This window comes from Aquarana catesbeiana, linkage group LG05, assembly GCF_042186555.1.
Source record: "Aquarana catesbeiana isolate 2022-GZ linkage group LG05, ASM4218655v1, whole genome shotgun sequence".
Lineage (NCBI taxonomy): Eukaryota > Metazoa > Chordata > Amphibia > Anura > Ranidae > Aquarana > Aquarana catesbeiana.
In genome coordinates this window covers 5414563-5435548 of record NC_133328.1, presented here as the reverse complement: position 1 = coordinate 5435548, position 20986 = coordinate 5414563, and the positions used below count along the sequence as shown (strand labels likewise).

At 44.0% G+C, this 20986-nt stretch overlaps 1 protein-coding gene across 2 annotated transcripts in view; it reads right to left on the bottom strand.

The window, feature by feature from the left end:
* The window catches only part of LOC141144047 (NACHT, LRR and PYD domains-containing protein 12-like), a 202045-nt gene that overhangs the window by 153507 nt on the left and 27552 nt on the right, over window positions 1-20986 (bottom strand). For both annotated transcript variants that reach the window (XM_073629392.1, XM_073629391.1), the window contains exons 2-5: window positions 14923-14987; window positions 13319-13621; window positions 4639-4674; window positions 2475-2777 (exon numbers count right to left, since the gene is read on the bottom strand). In XM_073629392.1, the coding sequence (XP_073485493.1) occupies window positions 2475-2777; window positions 4639-4674; window positions 13319-13621; window positions 14923-14959 (679 nt within the window). In that variant the 5' untranslated portion in view covers window positions 14960-14987. The remainder of the gene's footprint in view (window positions 1-2474; window positions 2778-4638; window positions 4675-13318; window positions 13622-14922; window positions 14988-20986) is intronic.

Genomic DNA, 20986 nt, shown 5'->3' with positions numbered 1-20986 from the left:
ATTTTTCCCCTGTTCAAATCATTAGTAAGACCTCATCTGGAATATGCAGTTCAGTTTTGGGCACCAGTTCTCAAAAAGGATATCAGGGAACTGGAGAAAGTGCAGAGAAGGGCAACCAAACTGATAAGAGGCATGGGGGAGCTCAGCTATGAGGAAAGATTAGAGGAACTGAATTTGTTCACTCTTGAGAAGAGGAGAATAAGGGGGGATATGATCAACAAGTATTCAGGAACTAACTTGACAGCAGATTTATCAAATTCATATGAAGAGTATTATATCCCGCCCTCCAAAAAATTAGGGGAGATTTGGCGGACTGGGATAGAGCTGCTCTCTCCTGGTTAGGAAGAGTTAACTCTTTAAAAATGGGGGTACTCCAAAAATGTTATTTACAATGCAAATGATACCGGTTCGGCTCCCAAATTCTTTTTTTGTTAACGTTCAGCGTATGTTTACAGAATTTGTATGGCAAAAGGCTAAATCAAGACCATATCGTTACGAGGTCCAAAATGGATGGGGGACTAGGTCTACCCAATCTGCAGACTTACTATGAGGCAATTGCCTTAACCAGAATCCTCAGCTGGAAACATCACACCACCCAAAAGGCTTGGGTGCCATTAGAGAAGGCACTGGCGGGCCGGGACTTAGCCCAGGCCCCTTGGGTCCCGTACCTGCATAGAGGGCTTTCTAAAGCGGTTTCCTTTCTTACTATCCATACTCTAAATATATGGGATCTAGTCAACCAACAAGAAGCCCTCTCCCCATTAATCTCTCCACTATTACCATTGGGTGGTTTTTGCTGGTCTGCCCCGGGTGAGTCTTTGTCCTTTTTTAAGCTTGGATCGATTGACGGAGACACCAGTTGTCTTAAGTTTATGCCGAATGGGCGAATGCGCCCATTGAACAATCTTAGAAAGTAATACGGAGCGTTTCCAATGGATTTCTGGAGGTATCAGCAATTACAGCATTTCTGTACTGCTCACTTACAGGGGATTAGAGTGGCGGAATCTCTTACAGATTTTGAATCTTTGTGGCTTAAACAGCATATGAATAGAGGTATGCTCTCCATATCTCATAAGTTGCTGAATAAACGTAGTGCTACCACAGGTCTCAGATTTTTTAGGGAGTGGGAAACTGAGTTAGATTGCCATTTTTAAGACTTACAGAAGCAGAACATGTAAAACTGGTACACACATCCTGAAGAAGTACTAAAATACAGGAGACAAAGTATACATTTTTATCTAGGTGGTATAGGGTCCCGTTGGCAATTGCATACCCCTCAGTCTCGGACAGATGCTGGCGGGGCTGCAGGCAACAAGCACCCCATATCCACATCTGGTGGGAATGTCCCAATATTAGGCCATTCTGGACTGAGCTCAGGAATTTAATTTCAGAAATAACAACACTCTTGATTCAAGATGACCCGGTGCAATGTCTCTTTAATGGTACTCAAAGCTCTATTAGGGCATATAAGAAGTGTCTAGTGCCACATCTGTTGGACACAGCTAAAGGATTAATCCCGGTCTTCTGGAATAAGACACAGGCGCCAACTATAGATCACTGGGTGAAACATGTTAATTTGATCATGGATAATGAGAAATGGGTCTATACTAATAGTAATAGATCAAAAGAGTTTTTTGGTAAATGGGAACCATGGATTACCGGTAACCATATCACAGCGAATAGGAGTGGATAGTTTCCCTTTTGGGTCTTCAGGAACCTACATTTTGTGGTATTAGAGATCTTTTTTTTTTTTTCTTTTTATGGTTCAATGCTTGAGGGATTATTTAATCTTACTATGAGGTACATAGTAATCTTACTATTCAGGAACAAATAGAAAAGCAGAGTAACCATTCTCCAGGATCCTTGTGGTCAGTCACCGTAGCACAATGACCTCACAGTGACAATCAGCATGATGAGCAGTGTAATACAGTTGCAGCCACTTTTCTACCTGTCACGTAACTGGTGGAGGAGCCTGAAACAATGAGGATGGCCTCTCTTACACTGCCGACTCAGAGCCCCTGGGAAAGATAATAGGTGATGAGAGGGCACAGAGTGGCATGAGTGCCTTATAGTTCTTGCCAGTAGCCAGTATAGGTAGACAGGTGTATCACATCTTCACTGGTGTAGATGAAGGACAGAAGACTGAACACAGGAATGGCAGGCCTTATTCTTTTTTTTTTTTATAATCTTTATTTTTAGATATTTATGTAATCAATTACACACATAAAAAAAAAACCTCCTAGAAACCCCCCAAGCATTGAACCATAAAAAGAAAAAAAAAAGTTTGACAAAATATGATTATCCCGATGGTTTACTACCACAGAATTAAAGATGTAGATGGGCCCCCTGGACATTTAGTGGGCCACAAGCTCCTCCCTAGGTTACCTTGTAGATAATCCAGCTCTGCTAGTTCTTCCTCACACAGATATTGATTAGGAATTGTTAGGAAATGGTCATTATAGATGAGAACTCACCATTCTGTGCTCTCCTCTCCTGGAGGTCATTTGCAGGTCCCATCAGACCGATCAGTGTAAAGACTTTAATTGTGACATCCAGAGCCCCTTCTTCTCCATATGTGTCTACAAGGAACTTCTTGGTGGTGATCCAGTCCTCATTTTCTAGTCTCGCTCGGGGGATGGGATGTTTATCTTCATAAGAGAAATCAGACAATTTGTTCTTAAATCTTTTGAAGTCACTTTCTCTCAGATCCTCCAGAGAATATACAATAAGATCCTCGGGGGTTTGTTTCCTCTTTCCCTGAAAACCAGGAGCCGACCCTGCAAAGAGCAAAATAGGGAAACAAACATTAATCCTGATTGGACGGTTTCTTACATATGATAGCAAACAAGTCTGTACTGGCAGCTTATAAAAAGCATATAAAAAGGGAAAGGAAAACATTGGCCTATGAAGAGATTGACTTCCCTATGGTAATCTTCATGACTGTCTTCATAATAAGGAACTTATGAGGACTTTGGTGAAAACATCTAAGAGTCTACTTATAAAGCATTTGTTGGATAAATGGTACACAGATTTTTCCAGGTACTTACATAGGTATAGGTATTTCAGGTATTTGTATAGCTCCATCAATTTACCCAGCGCTTTACACATATATGGTACATTCCCATCAGTCCCTGCCCTCGAGGAGCTTACAATCTAAGGTCCCTAACTCATATTCATACATACACATACTAGGGCCAATTTAGACAGGATCCAATTAACTTACCAGCATGTCTTTGGAGTGTGGGAGGAAACCGGAGTACCCGGAGGAAACCCACACAGGCACAGGGAGACAGAGCCGATCCGCGCTATATGCTCACTACGCTGGGCCCCGCAAATTACTTGATGACCTGCCTCCCCGTCGTGTCATAGCGCGTAGTGTATAGTGCAGTGGGGAGAGGTGGGAGGAGGTGAAAGGCGACGATCGGCAGCTCCATGGTGCCTGTGTGTGGGGCGGGATCTCCCTGGGGCTTGTAGTACTCTCTCGAGTGTCAGTGTATACAGTGGAGAGGAGAAGGGAGGGGCCTCTGACCCTGGCAGGTATCAGTTTCACTTTCACTCTGCTTGAACACTGTTGCTGATGGCCGAGTCAGAGGCCCCTCCCCTCTCCGCTGTATACATTTGAAGATAGAACTACTAGCCCCAGGGAGATCCCCCTGCCTGTGGACACCATAGAGCTGCCGATCGCCACCTCCCACCTCCACAAGCCAGATACAGGGGAACCTCTGCAAGGGGGGGGGGGGGGGGTCAGCTGTTTGGGGACCCTGATGTAAGAGGGGGAGCTTTCTGGGGACACTAATGTAAGGAAGGGGCCCTCTGGGGAAACTGATGTAAGAGGGGGCCCTCTGGGGACACTGATGTAAGAGGGGACCCTCTGGGGACACTGATGTAAGAGGGGACCCTCTGGGGACACTGATGTAAGAGGGGGGGCTCTCTGGGGACCCTGTGTAAGGAGGGGCTCTCTGGGCACACTAATGTAAGAGGAAAGGCTCTCTGAGGAAAGTAATGTAAGGGGAGGCTCTCTTGGAACCCTGGTGTAAGGAGGGGCTCTCTGGGGACCCTGGTGTAAGGGGGGGCTCTCTGAGGACCGTGATGTAAGGAGGGTCTCTCTGGGGACCCTGATGTAAGGGGAGGCTCTCTGGGGACCCTGATGTAAGGGGAGACTCTCTGGGGACCCTGATGTAAGTAGGGAGGCTCTCTGGGGACCCTGATGTGAGGAGGGGCTCTCTGAGGACACTGATGCAAGGGGTGCTCTCTGGGGACCCTGATGTAAGGAGGGGCTTTCTGAGGACCCTGATGTAGGGGGGACTGTCAGGTGTGACTGTGTGGCAGTGGCAAATTGTTTACATCGCTCACGGCATCACAGGTCAGGTAGAGGGCCCCTTAGCAAAATTTTGCTTAGGGCCCCAGGGAGGTCAGGATCGGCACTGCAGGGAGAACATACAAGCTCCAGACAGGTAGTGCTGTGGTTGGGATTTGAACCAGTGACCCATTTGCTGCTAGGTGGAGGTGCTAACCACTACACCAATGTGCTAGCCATTTTGGCTAGTAGCCAAAATGTTGCCCTAACCCTAATACAGAACTATACGTTTAGCCCATGAATACAAGATATTTTATATCAGATATGAATGTCTTACTAACCTGTTAATCTTTTGTAATGGGTCTTCCTCAGTTTGGCTGAAAAAAAAAAAAAAAACATATATGTATTTTTTTTATATTGCACAAGAAGTGGGTTATGTGTAGCACAACATCTTTCTCTTGAAATCCGACCATATTTAGTCCTGACAAACATGGAATTTCCCATATTCCCACCAACCCTCTGGAGATTGGAGCCTCTCCTTCTCTTATTTCTGCCTGCAGGTGATAAGTAATGTCATTGGTTGTCTGGACACATCCCATATATTGCAATGATATGAGAACATGTTGGGGGGGTCAGAAGTTTCTCAGTTCTCCTCGCAGGCTTTTACCAGCTGTTAATGGCTAAACATAAAATATGGAACCTCAGCTCCTCTCTATTATGGGGGTTTAGGTGGATTTATCGGACCTAAGGCTGAACACTGAGCAGCATGAATGAGGAAGGAATACAGCCACAGATGTGGAAGCTCTGTGAGATACAGTGCCTTGAAAAAGTATTCATACCCCTTGAAATTCCCCACACTTTGTCATGTTACAACTAAAAACGTAAATGCATTTTATTGGGATTTTATGTGATAGACCAACACAAAGTGGCACATAATTGTGAAGTGGAAGGAAAATGATAAATGTTTTTCAATTTTTTTTACAAATAAATATGTGAACAATGTGGTATACATTTGTATTCAGCCCCCTTTACTCTGATACCCCTAACTAAAATCTAGTGGCTTAATTGCCTTCAGAAGTCACATAATTAGTAAATAGACTCCACCTGTGTGTAATTTAATCTCAGTATAAATACAGCTGTTCTGTGAAGCCCTCTGAGGTTTGTTGGAGAACCTTAGTGAACAAACAGCATCATGAAGGCCGAGGAACACACCAGACAGGTCAGGGTTAAGTTTGTGGAGAAGTGTAAAGCAGGGTTAGGTTATATCAGGACTATTGGGGTTAAAAGAATTTAAAAAGGCCTGTATATTGTATGTTTTTCCTATATATGCTATAAGCAAACCCAAAGCCATCTTGTGTAAAGGAGATTTTTTTTTTTTTAAAGAGGTCAACTTTAGTTCATTGTCGTTGAAACTGAGGAACTCTCAATAGAAAGTTTTAATTGTATTATGTTAAGTTCTCTTAAAATTGTAATTTCTCGGTCAGACTTTAAAGATAAGAAAATGGTAAGAGACTCATATTTCAGATGAGCTCACAGAACTACATTTTCTTTGCATGAAGGAGAGAAGGGGGCTTATTCAAATACGACCAAATGAACAGTATTATAATATTACTCAAGTACAAGTAACATATGAAACAAAGTTATGTGGTATTATTATATTGAAGTGTTTTTTATATATAAGTAAGCGAATAATGTCATATATATATTGGGTTATGCATTTTATTATAATTTTTCTTTCATAATGTGTTGTTTGGATATTCATAAAACCCATTAATGCATATATATATATATATATATATATATATATATATATATATATATATATATATATATATATATATACACACACACATATACATACACACACACACACACACAGGTATATATTATTACGATAAAGGTTGCAAACATGGTATCCTATTAATGAGAATATTCATAAATAACTGTTATGCTTATCGTTAGAATCATGACTTTGCTTTCATGGCATTTACAACCCCAGTTGTGGGGTATATTTTCTCATACACATATATTTAAAGAGGAGCCGGGGTGGCTAGAGAGAATGACAGGTTTTCGACAGTTTTTGATCATTTATAGTTTCTGCTAAGCCGAGGTCAGAAGGTTATTCGATTATTAAATATAGTCAATTCTAATACAACACTGTCCCTAGAGGGGAAAATATTAAAGAGTCCAAGATGGCCGCCAGAGGCGGTTGTCATAGTAACATGGAAACAGCCCGTCATCTTACATCATCAATTACATAGTAGTGACACACACACCCACTTTTTTGGGTGGGATAAAAGTGGTTACACATAGAAGAGGCTAGGGAGGCTAAGATCATAAAGGAAATCTGGAGAGAGACTGGGAGATCTTGAAAGGCACAAAGATGTAGGAGGCTGGAAGAAGTCCTTTGGGACTGATACTTCTCAAAACCAAAGTTTCATAGACCATCGGTAAAGTATTAATTTTCTATATTAATCTTTTCATGTATACCTTTTTGGTATATGAATTGTTTTTGCATATACCGTATATACTCGAGTATAAGTCGAATTTTTCAGCACTTTTTTTGTGCTGAAAGTGCCCCCCTCGACTTATACTCGAGTCAAGCACTTTTCTGCAGCAAAAAATTTCATTTTCCGAACCGAATTTGGGGCCCCGTATCTCAGGGCCACTTGGTGCTAGGAACCCCAAATTTGGTGTGCAAACCCAGTGGAACTGGTACCACAACATATCGAAAGCTGAAGTTCCTAGCACTATGTGGCCCTGAGATTCGGGGCCCCAAAACCGATTCGGAAAATGTCATTCTCTGCTGCAAAAAAGTGCTTGACATTTTCTGAACTGATATTTGGGGCCCTGTATCTCGGGGCCACTTGGTGCTAGAAACCCCAGGAAATTTTATGGTGCTAGTTCCACTAGGTTTGAACACCAAATTTGGGGTTCTTAGCACTAAGTGGCCCCGAGATACGGGGCCCCAAATTCGTCAACTGTGTCCATCTGCAGCAATGTCATTTCGGGACCCTTTGGGTTCAGAGACCCCAAATTTTGGCTGCAGCTAGGGGGCATCTAGGAACTACCGAGTTTGAAGTTCAGGGGACCTATGGCTGCAAATGGGCACAGTGATGCTGCAAATGGGCATTGTTGACCCTCTTTTCCACTTACAGTAGCTGTGCATTTCTCACCCTCGTCTTATACTCGGGTCACTAAGTTTTTCCCATTTTTTTGTGGTAAATTAGGGCCTCGACTTATACTCGGAACGACTTATACTCGAGTATATACGGTACATTACTAAAACCATTTAAATATATGGCAGATCAAATTGGAGTTGCATTATTATTTATTTATTTTTTTCTATGAAATTTTTATTAAATTTTCATGGTATATAAGACATACAGAGTAGTTGTATACAAAGTAGTTGTACAGAAAAGAAAAGAATACAGATTACATGGAGCAAAAAGTAAAAGTAAACTGAGCATCCTTGGTTCGTTACATCAACAGTTGAGACCATATGGTATGTCAGGGTTCCCAATAAAACAGGTTGAGTCTTCGGAAATTGATGGAGAAGCCTGTCACCCCGTTTGGGAGCATACTGTGAGCAGGCTAGCCAGTTACACTCTTAGGAACTGCGTTTACGACCCGGAAGGCGGTCACTCTAAATAGATCATGCAGTACAACCAATACCGTTGTTCCGAAACCAAGTAATACTAACTCTAATGCCCCGTACACGCGGTCGGATTTTCCGAAGGAAAATGTGTGATAGGACTTTGTTGTCGGAAATTCCGACCGTGTGTAGGCTCCATCACACATTTTCCATTGGATTTTCCGACACACAAAGTTTGAGAGCAGGATATAAAATTTTCCGACAACAAAATCCGTTGTCGGAAATTCCGATCGTGTGTACACAAATCCGACGGACAAAGTGCCACGCATGCTCAGAATAAATAAAGAGATGAAAGCTATTGGCCACTGCCCCGTTTAAAGTCCCGACGTATGTGTTTTACGTCACCGCGTTTAGAACGATATAGATTTTCCGACAACTTTGTGTGACCGTGTGTATGCAAGACAAGTTTGAGCCAACATCCGTCTGAAAAAATCCTAGGATTTTGTTGTCGAATATCCGAACAAAGTCCGACCGTGTGTACGGGGCATTACACTTCTTAGCATGTACTAGCTGAAAATCAAATTGCTTATACTAAATCTTAATATCAAACATAGTAATTCTTCATGTGTATAGCCAAAGCCATTAGTCCCTTTGCACTGCTACTGCTATATCACCCTAGATGCGCTGTACTTTTCAATAATTGAGTGTTGTAAGTGTAGCACTAACTCTCGGTGGAGCTGCTGGTTTACGCAGGCTGTTACCTTCACTCTCGACACCTCTGTTTCACTGGCACCGGGTCTAGGGTTCCCTTGAGTTTACCTCTGGACGATAAAAGCACCAACACTTGAGTACGTTTTAAATGCTTTATTGAACCAAGTAACAAAGGAAGTAGCAGGAAAGAGGCAGGAGGAAAACTGCAGGGAAGCTCAAATACCTTTCTTTAGAACATCCTTTAAAGTTGAATACTGTAATTGAATGCAATCCCCTTTTTGTGGGATTCAATCTTTGCTCGCCTGGATAGGCCTCTCTCACTTGCCTAGCAGCCAGTACGTAGCACGAACAAAAGTCTCTGGCACAGACTTGCTTGAAATAAACCCGTACGATCCTCTGCCACAGGATGTATTGGTTCGCGATGAATGTCAGACACAGTACTTGGACCTCTAAGCCAACCCGGCAGTACCATGCAATAAGACTACTTCAGGATACGTCCTCCAACCGAGTCACCAGGCCCCTCTCCAGACCAGCACTCTGCATGAGCCTTCCATGACGGGACCTTCCCTGGGATCTCCTCGGTTGTCCAGCTTCTTCACTCTGGATAGACAGCTCAGGATCATTCCTCGGCTGCTGTGGTAGGCCCCAGACAGGCTTCTGGGCCCACCCATGAGCCGCAGCGACGAGGGCCTCCGGAACGGAGGACCACGAGGTGGTACTCTAACACATACCTGTCGGCCAGGAGGGCCAGCAGGTGGCTGAAAACAAACCCCTAAACATGGCGTCTGTCCCATAAATACCCTCTCTCAGAATGCAACTCTGAGGACCACCTCCACCGAGTTGTCTCCGGGACAGAGGAGCACTCATCCGCTTTAACACGTTGCTTTTCCAACACCCACGATGGTGACAACGACACCCACCGGCACAGTGTGGAACCACACGCAACGTCAGCCAAGCTGGAACAGAGGCAAATCTAACTTCCTATAACGAGCAATTCACTAAATTTACCTATCAGATGGTAGATCATAAATCTACCAGCGCTACATAAGTATTATCAAACTCAACACTAGAGGTTATCTTGGATAGTTAACCAACTGTCCCAATACTTAAGATAGGTATGTATCCTGCCTTCCTTATGCACTAACATTTTTTTCCATAAGGCTTTGTCATTTCACTCTGGCAAGAACTTCGCTAATGTTGGGGGGAGTAGTTGACTTCCATTTTTTCGCTATAGAGATACCTGCTGCAAACAGAATGTGTACCATCATTTTCCCCTGTAGGGTGGGAAAAGGTTCTATCCCTAGGCTTAGTAAAGCTAGTGCTGGAGAGGGTGTACATATACTATCGGTGGTTTTCGATAATAGGGAGAATACATCCTTCCAGAAGGTGTGTAGGGCTTTACAATGCCACATGACATGTAGGAGGTTGCCCTCGTGATGGCATTCTCTCCAACATAGTGGTGATAGTGTGGGGGCTATAGTATGTAGACACATGGGAGTCAAGTACCACCTGTGGAGCATTTTATGTGAGTTGTCCCAGTGGTCAACACATGCTGAAGAGGTGCTAATGTTCTTTATTGCTAGTAGCCACTGTGGTAAAGTGAAAAGACATTTGCAGTTCTGTTTCCCATTTATCCATCGTTGGTAGTTTAACGTGGGAGGTATGGAAGTTACAATATTTATAGCACAATGATATGCCTTTAGTACTGGATTTGTGTTTGTTCAGTAGATAATTTCAAATGGAAAGTGGGATTTTCATATTCGGGAGTGGGTGTTTTTGTGTGTAGTGATTAATTTGTTGAATCCTAAGGATATCTAGGACAGTTGGGTTCACTATATCTTCCGTAGAGAAGTGGATGCCTTTTTGTTTCCAGTGATGTGTGGAAAAATTGTGTGTAAGATATTCATAGGTTGTTAGGGGTATATTAAGTTTAAAGAGTATTTCATTAGGGAACTGACTTCTAATCAATAACGACCAGGCTGTTAGTGTTGCTTGTATGGTAGGGTAGGGTGGAGTAAAGGGCTTGTGATGGATAGAAGAGGCCATATACAGTGCCATCAGGTCGTGTCCCGGTGTGATATCACATTCAATGTGAGAGCATAGATTGTCCTCTTGGCAAGAGAACCAATATTTCGCTTGGTCCAGCAAAGACGCTTGATAATAAGCTTGGGCGTTGGATAGTCCTCCACCTTCTATTTTCCAATGCTTATAGAGAATTGTTAGAGCTACTCTGGAGGCCATTGTATATTCCCCCTTACACTGGTGGTTGGTGTAAATGCTCTTATTACATTGGTGTCAGTAAAGAAATCCCTCTTTTCTATTGATGGGTGGCGCAAATTCCCCCTCACATTGATGGTCAGTGTAAATCCCCTATTACATTGGTAGAATCCCCCACTATATACTTGCCAAAGATTTCCAGCTTTGCTCTACATGATTCCGAATTTGCCACAGTGGACTGCCTCCTAACTAATCCCATCCCCCCACCACTGCCAATAATCCCATCAACCCCCTGGCATTGCCACTTATCAACCCCCCTCCCCCAGCATTGCCACTGATCCGGGAGTCCTAGGATTCCTAGGAGTTTTCTGTCTATTGATGGGTCCCTTCACCATCCCCATTCCATGGTGTGCAGGCAGTGAGGAGATGATGTGCTGTAACCTTTAGCAACCAATCAGTGAGCAGTAATGCTGTGCACTAACCTCTTGCGAGCAATCATTGAGCGTTAAGGATATGCAGTAACCTCTAGGAACCAATCAGTGAGCAGTAATAATGTGCAGTAACCTCTAGAAACCTATTAGTGAGTGGTATAGATGTCCAGTAAACTCTAGCAGCCAGTCAGTGAGCAGTAATGATGTGCAGTAACCTCTAGCAACCTATTAGTGAGTGGTATAGATGTCCAGTAACCTCTAGCAGCCAGTCAGTGAGCAGTAATGATGTACAGTAACCTCTGGCAAGCAATCGCTGCCTAATCTGATTCAGCAAACTGATTTTAAGTCTAGCTGCTATTTATTGTATGTCTCAAAGCAGGTGGAGAACAAAGTTGCATGGAAGAGGTGGCCCAAGAAAATGTTTGCCCAGGGTTCAGTCAATATCAAAGACGGCCCTGCTCCTCCACCATTTATGTATGTGACAGGTAGGCAAACAGCTGCAATTGTTTTACACTACTTGACATGTTGATTGTCACTGTGAGGTCATTGTGCTACAGTGACTGACCACAAGCATTTTAGAGAATGGTTACTTTCTGGTTAGTTTGTTCCGGAAATCTGTAAACTTTTCCTTGATTCACACGTTTGTTACCCAAATTTATTTTGTTCTTAATACAACCTCAGTAAAGACTGCCTTAACCACTTGCCGACCTCCACCTGTGGGATTTATGTCGGCAGAATGACACGGCTGCGCAAAGGGACGTATCTGTACGTCCAGTTGAATTTGCTGGTGGTGGCGCGTGCCCCTGCCGCAAGCTCTGTGACCGTGCCCAGGGGACCCGCGGACTCGATGTCCGCCGGTGTCCCGCGATCGTCTCATAGAGCGGCAGAACAGAGAGATGCCTATGTAAACAAGGCATTTCCCTGTTCTGCCTAGTGACAGGACAGTGAACTACTTCTCCCTGTCATCGGGAGCAGTGATCAGTGTCATGTTACTGGTAGCCCAGCCCCCCACAGTTAGAACACCTCCCTAGGACACACCTAACCCCTTGATCGCCACCTAGTGTTTAACTCCTTGCCTGCCAGTGTCATTTACACAGTAATCAATGCATTTTTATAGCACTGATCGCTGTATACATGACAATGGTCCCAAAATAGCATCAACTGTCCAATGTGTCCGCCATAATGTCGCAGTCACGGTAAAAATCGCTGATCGTCGCCATTACTAGTAAAAAAAAAAAAAATTAATAATAATGCCATAAAACTATCCCCTATTTTGTAAACGCTATAACTTTTGCACAAACCAATATATAAAATATGTAGAAGAATACATAAATCGGCCTAAACTGAGAAAAACTGGTTTTTTTTATATATTTTTGGGGGATATTATAGCAAAAAGTAAAAAATATTGCTTTTTTTTTCAAAATTGTCGCTCTTCTTTTGTTTATAGCGCAAAAAATAAAAATCCCAGAGGTGATCAAATACCACCAAAAGAAAGCTCTATTTGTGGGGAAAAAAAGGACATCAATTTTGTTCGGGTACAACGTCGCACGACCGCGCAATTGTCAGTTAAAGCGACGCAGTGCCAAATCGCAAAAAGTGCTCTGGTCAGGAAGGGGGGTAAATTCTTCCGGGGCTGAAGTGGTTAAGCAAGGGGGCAGGTTTGGTCCACCTCATCCCTTAGACTGATATGAATAGGAGATGCAACTGGCACAGAAAGCAGAACCATTTGCATTGTCTGTACTGTTATGGCCCATCAGACACCAACCAGCAAATCTCCCACCCAGTTCTGAGTTTCAAGCCTTTACTTTCGATACGCAAACAGATTACAAACTCCTTAGTCTGCTTACAAGTGCTCAGTCTTATACTATGGTTTACTACTGGAGAATGAAGGATGTAAGCTGGGCCCCCCTGGACATTCAGTGGGCCCCGGGCTCCTGCCTAGATTACCTTGTAAATAATGCAGCTCTACTTGTGTATTACTGGCTCTCCCTGCATCACATTCCTAGTTCTTCCTCACAGATATTTATCAGGAATTGTTAGGAAATGTCATTATAGATGAGAACTCACCACTCTGTACTCTCCTCTCCTGGAGGTCATTTGCTGGTCCCATCAGACCGATCAGAGTAAAGACTTCAATTGTGACATCCAGAGCCCCTTCTCCTCCATATGTGTCTATCAGGAGATCCTTGGTGGTGATCCTGTTCGCATTCTCTAGTCTTCCTCGGGGGATGGGACGTTCATCTCCATAGGAGAAATCAGACAATTTGTTCCTAAATCCCATGAAGTCACTTTCTTCCAGATCCTTCAGATAATAGAGGATAAGATCCCTGGGGTTTTGTTTCCTCTTACCCAGAATACTAGGAGCCGATCCTGCAAAGAGTACAACAGGCAACCATAAACATTAATCCTGATTGGACGGTTTGTGACAAGTGACAGCAAACAGGCCTGTGTTGGCGGCTGGTGGTCTTATAAGAAGCATATATAAGGAAATGGAAAATATCCTACATTGGCCTATGGAGAGATTGGCTTCCCTGTGATAATCTACATCAGGGGTCCTCAACCCCCGGGCTGCGGACTGTTGGGGACCGGACCATGCAGCTGAGGGTGGGCGGCAGGCAAGCTAGCCAGCACAACCTGCACTGCCACCTTCCCACCACCAGAGAGCGCCTGCTCGCTTAGCACCACTACTCCCTTCCCTCTCTGTGGTCACCTTACCTATGGAGAGGAAGGGGGAGAAGAGAAGAGGAGGGATGAAAGCCGGGTTGGCCCGGATGTGACAAGCTGCACACCCCCACACCCTCCGGAGGTGACAGGAAGTGCTCACACAAGGGAGGTGACAGGCTGCACATACCACCCTTTTCCTCGGAGGTGAAAAAAAGTTTTTTTAGTTTCTGTTTTCTTCTTCACTAATGGGCACTGATGAGGCGGCACTGATGAGGAGGCACTAATATGTAGAATTGATGGGCACTGATAGGCGGCACTGATGAGCACCGATAGGCTACACTGATGTGCAGCACTAATGGGCACTGATAGGCGACACTGATGCCACTGATAAGCGGAACTGATGGGCACTGATAGGCTGCACTGATAGGCAGCACTGATGAGGAGGTACTGACAGGCACCGATTGGCGTTGTGGTGGTTACCTCTGATGGGGACTGCACTGACACTCAATGTGCTGATTATCAGCGCACACTCCCCCCCCCCCTGACAGGAGAGCTGGTGATTAGCTCTCCCTATCAGCGCGTACCGAGGAAAGACGATTACTGGCCCTTCCCTGTTCACGCTGTGATTACCACATGATCAGCTGTGGCCAATCACAGATAAAGAGCCGACGTCAGAGGCTCCTTACCACAATCGGAGATGCGGTGTGTCAGAGTGACCCACCTCCCCACCGATTCCCGCGCCCCCAACGGGCGCACGCCGGCTTGTTATACTGAAAGACTTCGTATGACGTCCAGTCAGGAGAACAGAACCCCCTCTGCCCGGCCGTCATTCTGCTATAGGCCGGGCGAGAAGTGGTTAATTATAATGTGTAGACCAACCAGATGTGTACAGGAAATGTACAGGTTATGGATAAGTAAATTGTCCTATAATCTACAATAATTACAATCTCCGGAGATGTGAGATGGAAGAAAATTTTGGAAAGGAATGACAGTATAAGCGATCGTACCTTGTGGAGAGTAGGATGTGGAGGAGGAGGTCCCCATGACATCAGATGACCCAAAATGACTTCACCTGGAAGAACCAAAAACAACAATAAACTTATATGCAGTGTGATGAACGGAATCAATAATGGGGATTTTCCCCCATCTTAGGCCCCTTTCTCACGGGGCGGAATCTGTCCTGCTCAGCAGTAGATCTCTCTGCTGATCCCCGCTGAGCAGGCGGATGACAGGTCCATGTCCGCAGACACAGCCCGCTGTTCTCTATGGACCGGTCGGATGGAAATGGACTGCGTATCCGTTTTCATCCGATTGTCATCCAATCCGATCTGCTGGATGGATGGCGAACGTATCTTCATCCGTCTGTTTTTATCGGATGCATGTCCGCTGACTTCCACCGCCACATAGAGAACAATGGGTAGTCCAATCGGGTCCACCTGAAGAACGGACAGGTGGACCCGATCGTCCTGCTGGTGTGATTGGCTGCCTGGCAGTATAGTTACATAGTTAGTCTGGTTGAAAAAAGACACAAGTCCATGTAGTTCAACCAATAAAAAAAAAAAAAAAAAATCATACAATCCCATATACACAATTGTATACCCACAGCTGACACATAGGAAGGCGAAAAACCCCAGCAAAGCATGATCCAATTTGCTACAGCAGAGGAAAAAATTCCTTCCTGATCCCCCGAGAGGCAATCGGATTTTCCCTGGATCAACTTTACCTATAAAATGTCAGTACCCAGTTATATTCTGTACATTTAGGAAAGAATCCAGGACTTTCTTATAGGAATCTACTGAGCTGTCCAGAACTACCTCTGGAGGGAGTCTTTTTCACATTTTCACAGGTCTTATGCCGCGTACACACGGTCAGACTTTTCGACCGGACTTGTCCGACGGACCAAATCCGGCGAACAATCCGATCGTGTGTGGGCTTCACCGGACCTTCAGCAGACTTTTCCAGTCGCAAATCTGACGGACTTTAGATTTGGAACATGCTTCGAATCTTTACGTCGTAACTCCGCTGGACCCAGAAATCCGCTCGTCTGTATGCTAGTCCAACGGGCAAAAACCGACGCTAGGGCAGCTATTGGCTACTGGCTATCAACTTCCTTATTTTAGTCCGGTGTACGTCATCACGTACAAATCCGCCAGACTTTGGTGTGATCGTGTGTAGGCAAGTCCGGTCATTAGAAAGTCTGTTAAAAGTCCGCCAAAAGTCCGTCAAAAGACTGTCGAAAGTCTGTCAGACGGGCTGTCGGACTTTTGTAGCTGAAAATTACTGTGAAGAAACCCTTCCGTATTTGGAGATGGAATCTCTTTTTCTCCAGACGTAAACTGTGCCCCCTTGTCTTCTGTGATGACCTTAAAGTGAATAACTCAACACCAAGTTCACTGTATGGACCACTTATGTATTTGTATAATGAGATGAGATCAGAATTGGATGGATATCTGCCCCATAATTATGAGGGTAGACCAGTACCTTCATGAGGGTGTCATTTTATTGGTATATCAATGTTTAAAGAAATATTACTGTTTATAGCCACAATTATACAGACTCGTACTCCTTGGTGTCACCTCCACAAATCTGTGCCATTCATAGCCAAGACTGGTACTAATCAACACCAAAGTATCAGCCCAGTAAGATGTCCACCAAGAAAGGTCAGATGATACCTCAAGTTTGGGGGTTACCAAGAGGGAAGTGTGGTTATGGGTTAAGGAACAGATTAACGTAGGGGGTTATGCTAAAATGAGATTAGAAATAAAGGTCACGCTTTTTGTGGCCATACACTGGGTAATAGCACTAAATTGGCGTTCAGCCCTATCCTGGTCACAAGTGCTAACCAGAATGGAAACAGTCAAAACTATCCGAACGCATTCACCACACATTGTATGATACTATGCGTATTCACGATAATAAATGGAAACATTGGGAAACTTCATTTTTATGACCTAGCACTGTTTCTAGAGATATTTCTGTCAAATGTTCAAACTGTTGTCACAAAATTGCCCGGGTAACTGAATATGTATTTAAAGTTGATCATTTTTCTTTTACTTGATCTCTACATCTCACTATGCCTGAAACTGTTATACCTTATTCTGAATATTGGAATTTGCCTGACATATTGATTGTTTTTCTATGATCTTTCAATAAAAACTTTTGTAATAAAAAAAAAAAGAAATAAAGGTTAGAGGAAGGGACAAGCTAAGAGGCCATGGAGGACAATAACAAGGAAAGCACAATGACTGAATGTCCAGTACTGCTATTTAGGTGCCCTAAAGCGGAGTTTCAGCCGTTTTCGTGTTTATTAAAAGAGAGCAGCTACAAAAAGTGTATCTTCTGACTTTTAAAAAACACACCCTCACCTGTCCCACAGTCCAGCGATGTGGCCGCCCGAAGCCTCGCTCTTCTCCCTCTCCTCTCCGTGGCACCGGCATGACTAGCGTGGGCACCAGCCTGTGGCAGCTTGAGGCTTCTCAGCCGGGTGTGCATGCCCAAGTCGCGCTGCACGTCCTGAATGGCCAGCCAATCTTCTGGGACCTGTTATTGTGTCCCAGAAGATTGCACGGAGTGGAGGGGGAGAGGAGAAGTCACCTAGGCGACCTGAGCGGAAGTGGGAGCTGAGTACCTGTCAAAACCAGGTACCCTATTCCCCCCCTCCAAAAAAAAATGACATGCCAAATGTAGCATAGAAGGGTGTGAGGAGTTCTTCAAGTGGAACTTCCACTTTTGGGGACCAACTCCGCTTTAAAGTGGTAATTCGAAGCAATAGTTTTTTATTTACCTTAACCACTTGCGGACCGAACCCTCGTCGTAATACGGCGGATGTTTGAAGTGGATTACCGTTGTTATGGCAGCAGATAGCTACTAGGGGTGCAACGGATCAAAAAACTCACGGTTCGGATCGTTCCTCGGATCAAGAGTCACGGTTCGGATCATTTTCGGATCAACAAAAAAAAAAAAAAATCTCCCCCACAGTAATATCCACAATCTCCCTATTGGCAGGGTATTGGCAGGGCATTGGCAGGGTATTGGCAGGGCATTGCAGCAGGGTATTGTGGCAGGGCATTGCAGAGTATTGGCACTGCTGCCATCCGATCTCTCCCCTCCACTGTACAGATCAGTACACAGAGGGGAGAGAGAGAGGAACCGGCGTCATGACATGACGCCGGTTTGTTACAAGTGATCGCTCCGTCATTCGACGTGCTAAACGGCCGCTGGGTGTACCAAGATGGCCGCCGCCCTGCAGCTAGGCCAAAGCCGCGGCCTTTCCTATGGCCGAGGCCACAGAGGTGTCCCGTACGGATCAACCTCCGCGGATCGGATCAACCTCCGCGGATCGGATCACGGATCGATGACGATCCTTTGCATCCCTAATAGCTACCATGTAAAATAAAACCAAAGAATTTCCAAGCTCAACTTACCAAGCAGCCTCCGACCAACCGAACTAACCTGCCTAACAGTATGCGTTAAAGACAGGGGTTTAGTTGCACAAATTTGCAAATACATGCGTAAGCTACAGCAAGGCACCCTGTATCCTGCAGACCCCAACTCTAACTTTGAAGAGTCTCCACAGCACATGATGTATTCTAATGGATACAATGGACAATATCAAAACGTGAAAAATCACTTTGATCCTAGCGCTTAAATGGATACAAAGAGTTTGACACACTTGTAGCTGCCGTTATATTCTAAAAACTGAGTTAAAAATAAATGTATACTTTCTTAAAACACAAAAGTATTAACAGCGCTTATGATGAATGTTCGTTCATGCTAATGATTTATCATTATGTGCTATATCCATCCTATGTTCAACATTAAGCTCATATGTTATTACACTCTACCAGTCCTCCTAGCAGTTGTGACATAAATCAATGAGAAATGTTAAAGTGGATGTAAACCCAATGTCATCCTTTCTAAACTCCTGCCATAGGGGTTATCTATAAGGATATACATGTCTCCTGCTTGTATCTTTACCTGTCAAATGTCTCCCCTCTGTCTGTTATGAGACCCGAAAAACTGCAGATTCTGTGGGCGGGGTCTGTTGTCTGGAGCTCGGTGGGAGGAGTCGTGATGTCAGTAGACTCCCCGCCCACCTCTACACTCCCCTTGTCAATATTCATTTTCTCCTGTGTATTTCTTACACTCTGCTATGATCTCTAACATCCAGTGAAAAGACAGGAAAGTAACCACATGACTTCAGCATGCCAAATCATGCTGAGGTGTGGAACAGCCAATCCTTGCAGAGCTTCTGAAGAAAGGAGTGGGGGGAATTAAAAAATAATGTATGTCTTAGGCTAGTGCACGAGATATGTAAATCACCTGTCACTCACAGCAAGGGGGAGGATTTGACAAAGTTTTTCTCTGTTTGTCAAGTTTTATCTCACTGAACAATAAAAGAGGATTGCTCAGAGATGGATTAACTCTTTGTGGCAAGACTGGGCTCAAATGATAGGAAATCTTATACTCTACATTAGGACTTAAAAAATAAAAAAAAATTTGGGATTTACATCCACTTTAATTCTTATACAGGTTTAGCACCGATGTAGGTGCAAAAATACAATTAAAATATGACAGTTAAAAATCAAATGAGATTCAAACGAATAGTAAGCAGTTCCAGGTGCTAAAGATCGAATAAAAAGTGAAGCGTGCTGGATAAGCATCAGAAAGTCCCATATTAGAGTGAGATGACGACAGCAGGAGAAGACTTCTATACTCAATCATATGTACTGTCCTTAGGATGATATATCATATGTACTGTCCTTAGGATGATATATCATATGTACTGTCCTTAGGATGATATATCATATGTACTGTCCTTAGGATGATATAGGATGATATATCATATGTACTGTCCTTAGGATGATACAGGATGATATACCTCCACCGTATCACCTCGCGGTCAGCCCCTTTTGTATAAATGCTTAGCAGAACGATGGATTTAGTACAGCCTGTGATCTCCTTTTTTGCAATGATCTGCTCTGGAACAGCAGCTGATCACACTCCGTCATACTCCGGATAATCACTTAACACCATGGCATCATGTAAAACAATAGGGGAGACTCTCCATAGTGTGATAATGTTTATTTCAAAAGTGTCTCCCCCAATACAGAAATATGTTTGCAGTATTCCAAGTTAAAAAACAGCCTGTCACGTCTGCTCACCGCTGGTTGGAGTGCTGGCGTACCGCCCACCTCGATGAGTCCCGGGATGATGCTTGATGTGTGAAGCTGTAGGGTCGCGTGGTCACGCCTGGCGCGTTTCGTCATTACGTCTTCAGAGGGCGTGGCCACGCAACATGACTCTACGCTTTAAATAGTAACAAAGGCGGGTTCAATCAGAATCGTCATCACGAGCGTCATTGAATAGATTCTCGCCCCTTTGTTGACGGTCAGGAGCTGAAGCGCAGCATCCCATCCATCCACAATGGTTCTTTCTCTATCCACAGCAGTTAGTTACACTTCTGTAACCCTTATCTATCTTATATGTGGGATAAATATATATTGTCAGTATCATCAGGATTACGAGTAATAATAAAAAGCAATAGAACAACGGCTGATTGTTTTACATGATGCCGTGGTGTTAAGTGATTATCCGGAGTATGACGGAGTGTGATCAGCTGCTGTTCCAGAGGGGATCATTGCAATAAAGGAGATCACAGGCTGTACGAAATCCATCATTCTGGTAAGCATTTATACAAAAGGGGCTGACCACGAGGTGATACGGTGGAGGTATATCATCCTATATCATCCTAAAGAACAGTACATATGAGGAGCCTTCTCCCGCTGTCGTCATCTCACTCTAATATGGAACTTCTCACTTTCTGATGCTTATCCAGCACGCTGCACTTTTTATTCGATCTTGAGCACCTGGAACTGCTTACTATTCATTTGAATCTCATTTGATTTTTAACTGTCATATTTTAATTGTATTTTTGCACCTACATCAGTGCTAAACCTGTATAAGAATTAACATTTCTCATTGATTTATGACAACTGCTAGGAGGACTGGTAGAGTGTAATAACATATGAGCTTAATGTTGAACATAGGATGGATATAGCACATAATGAT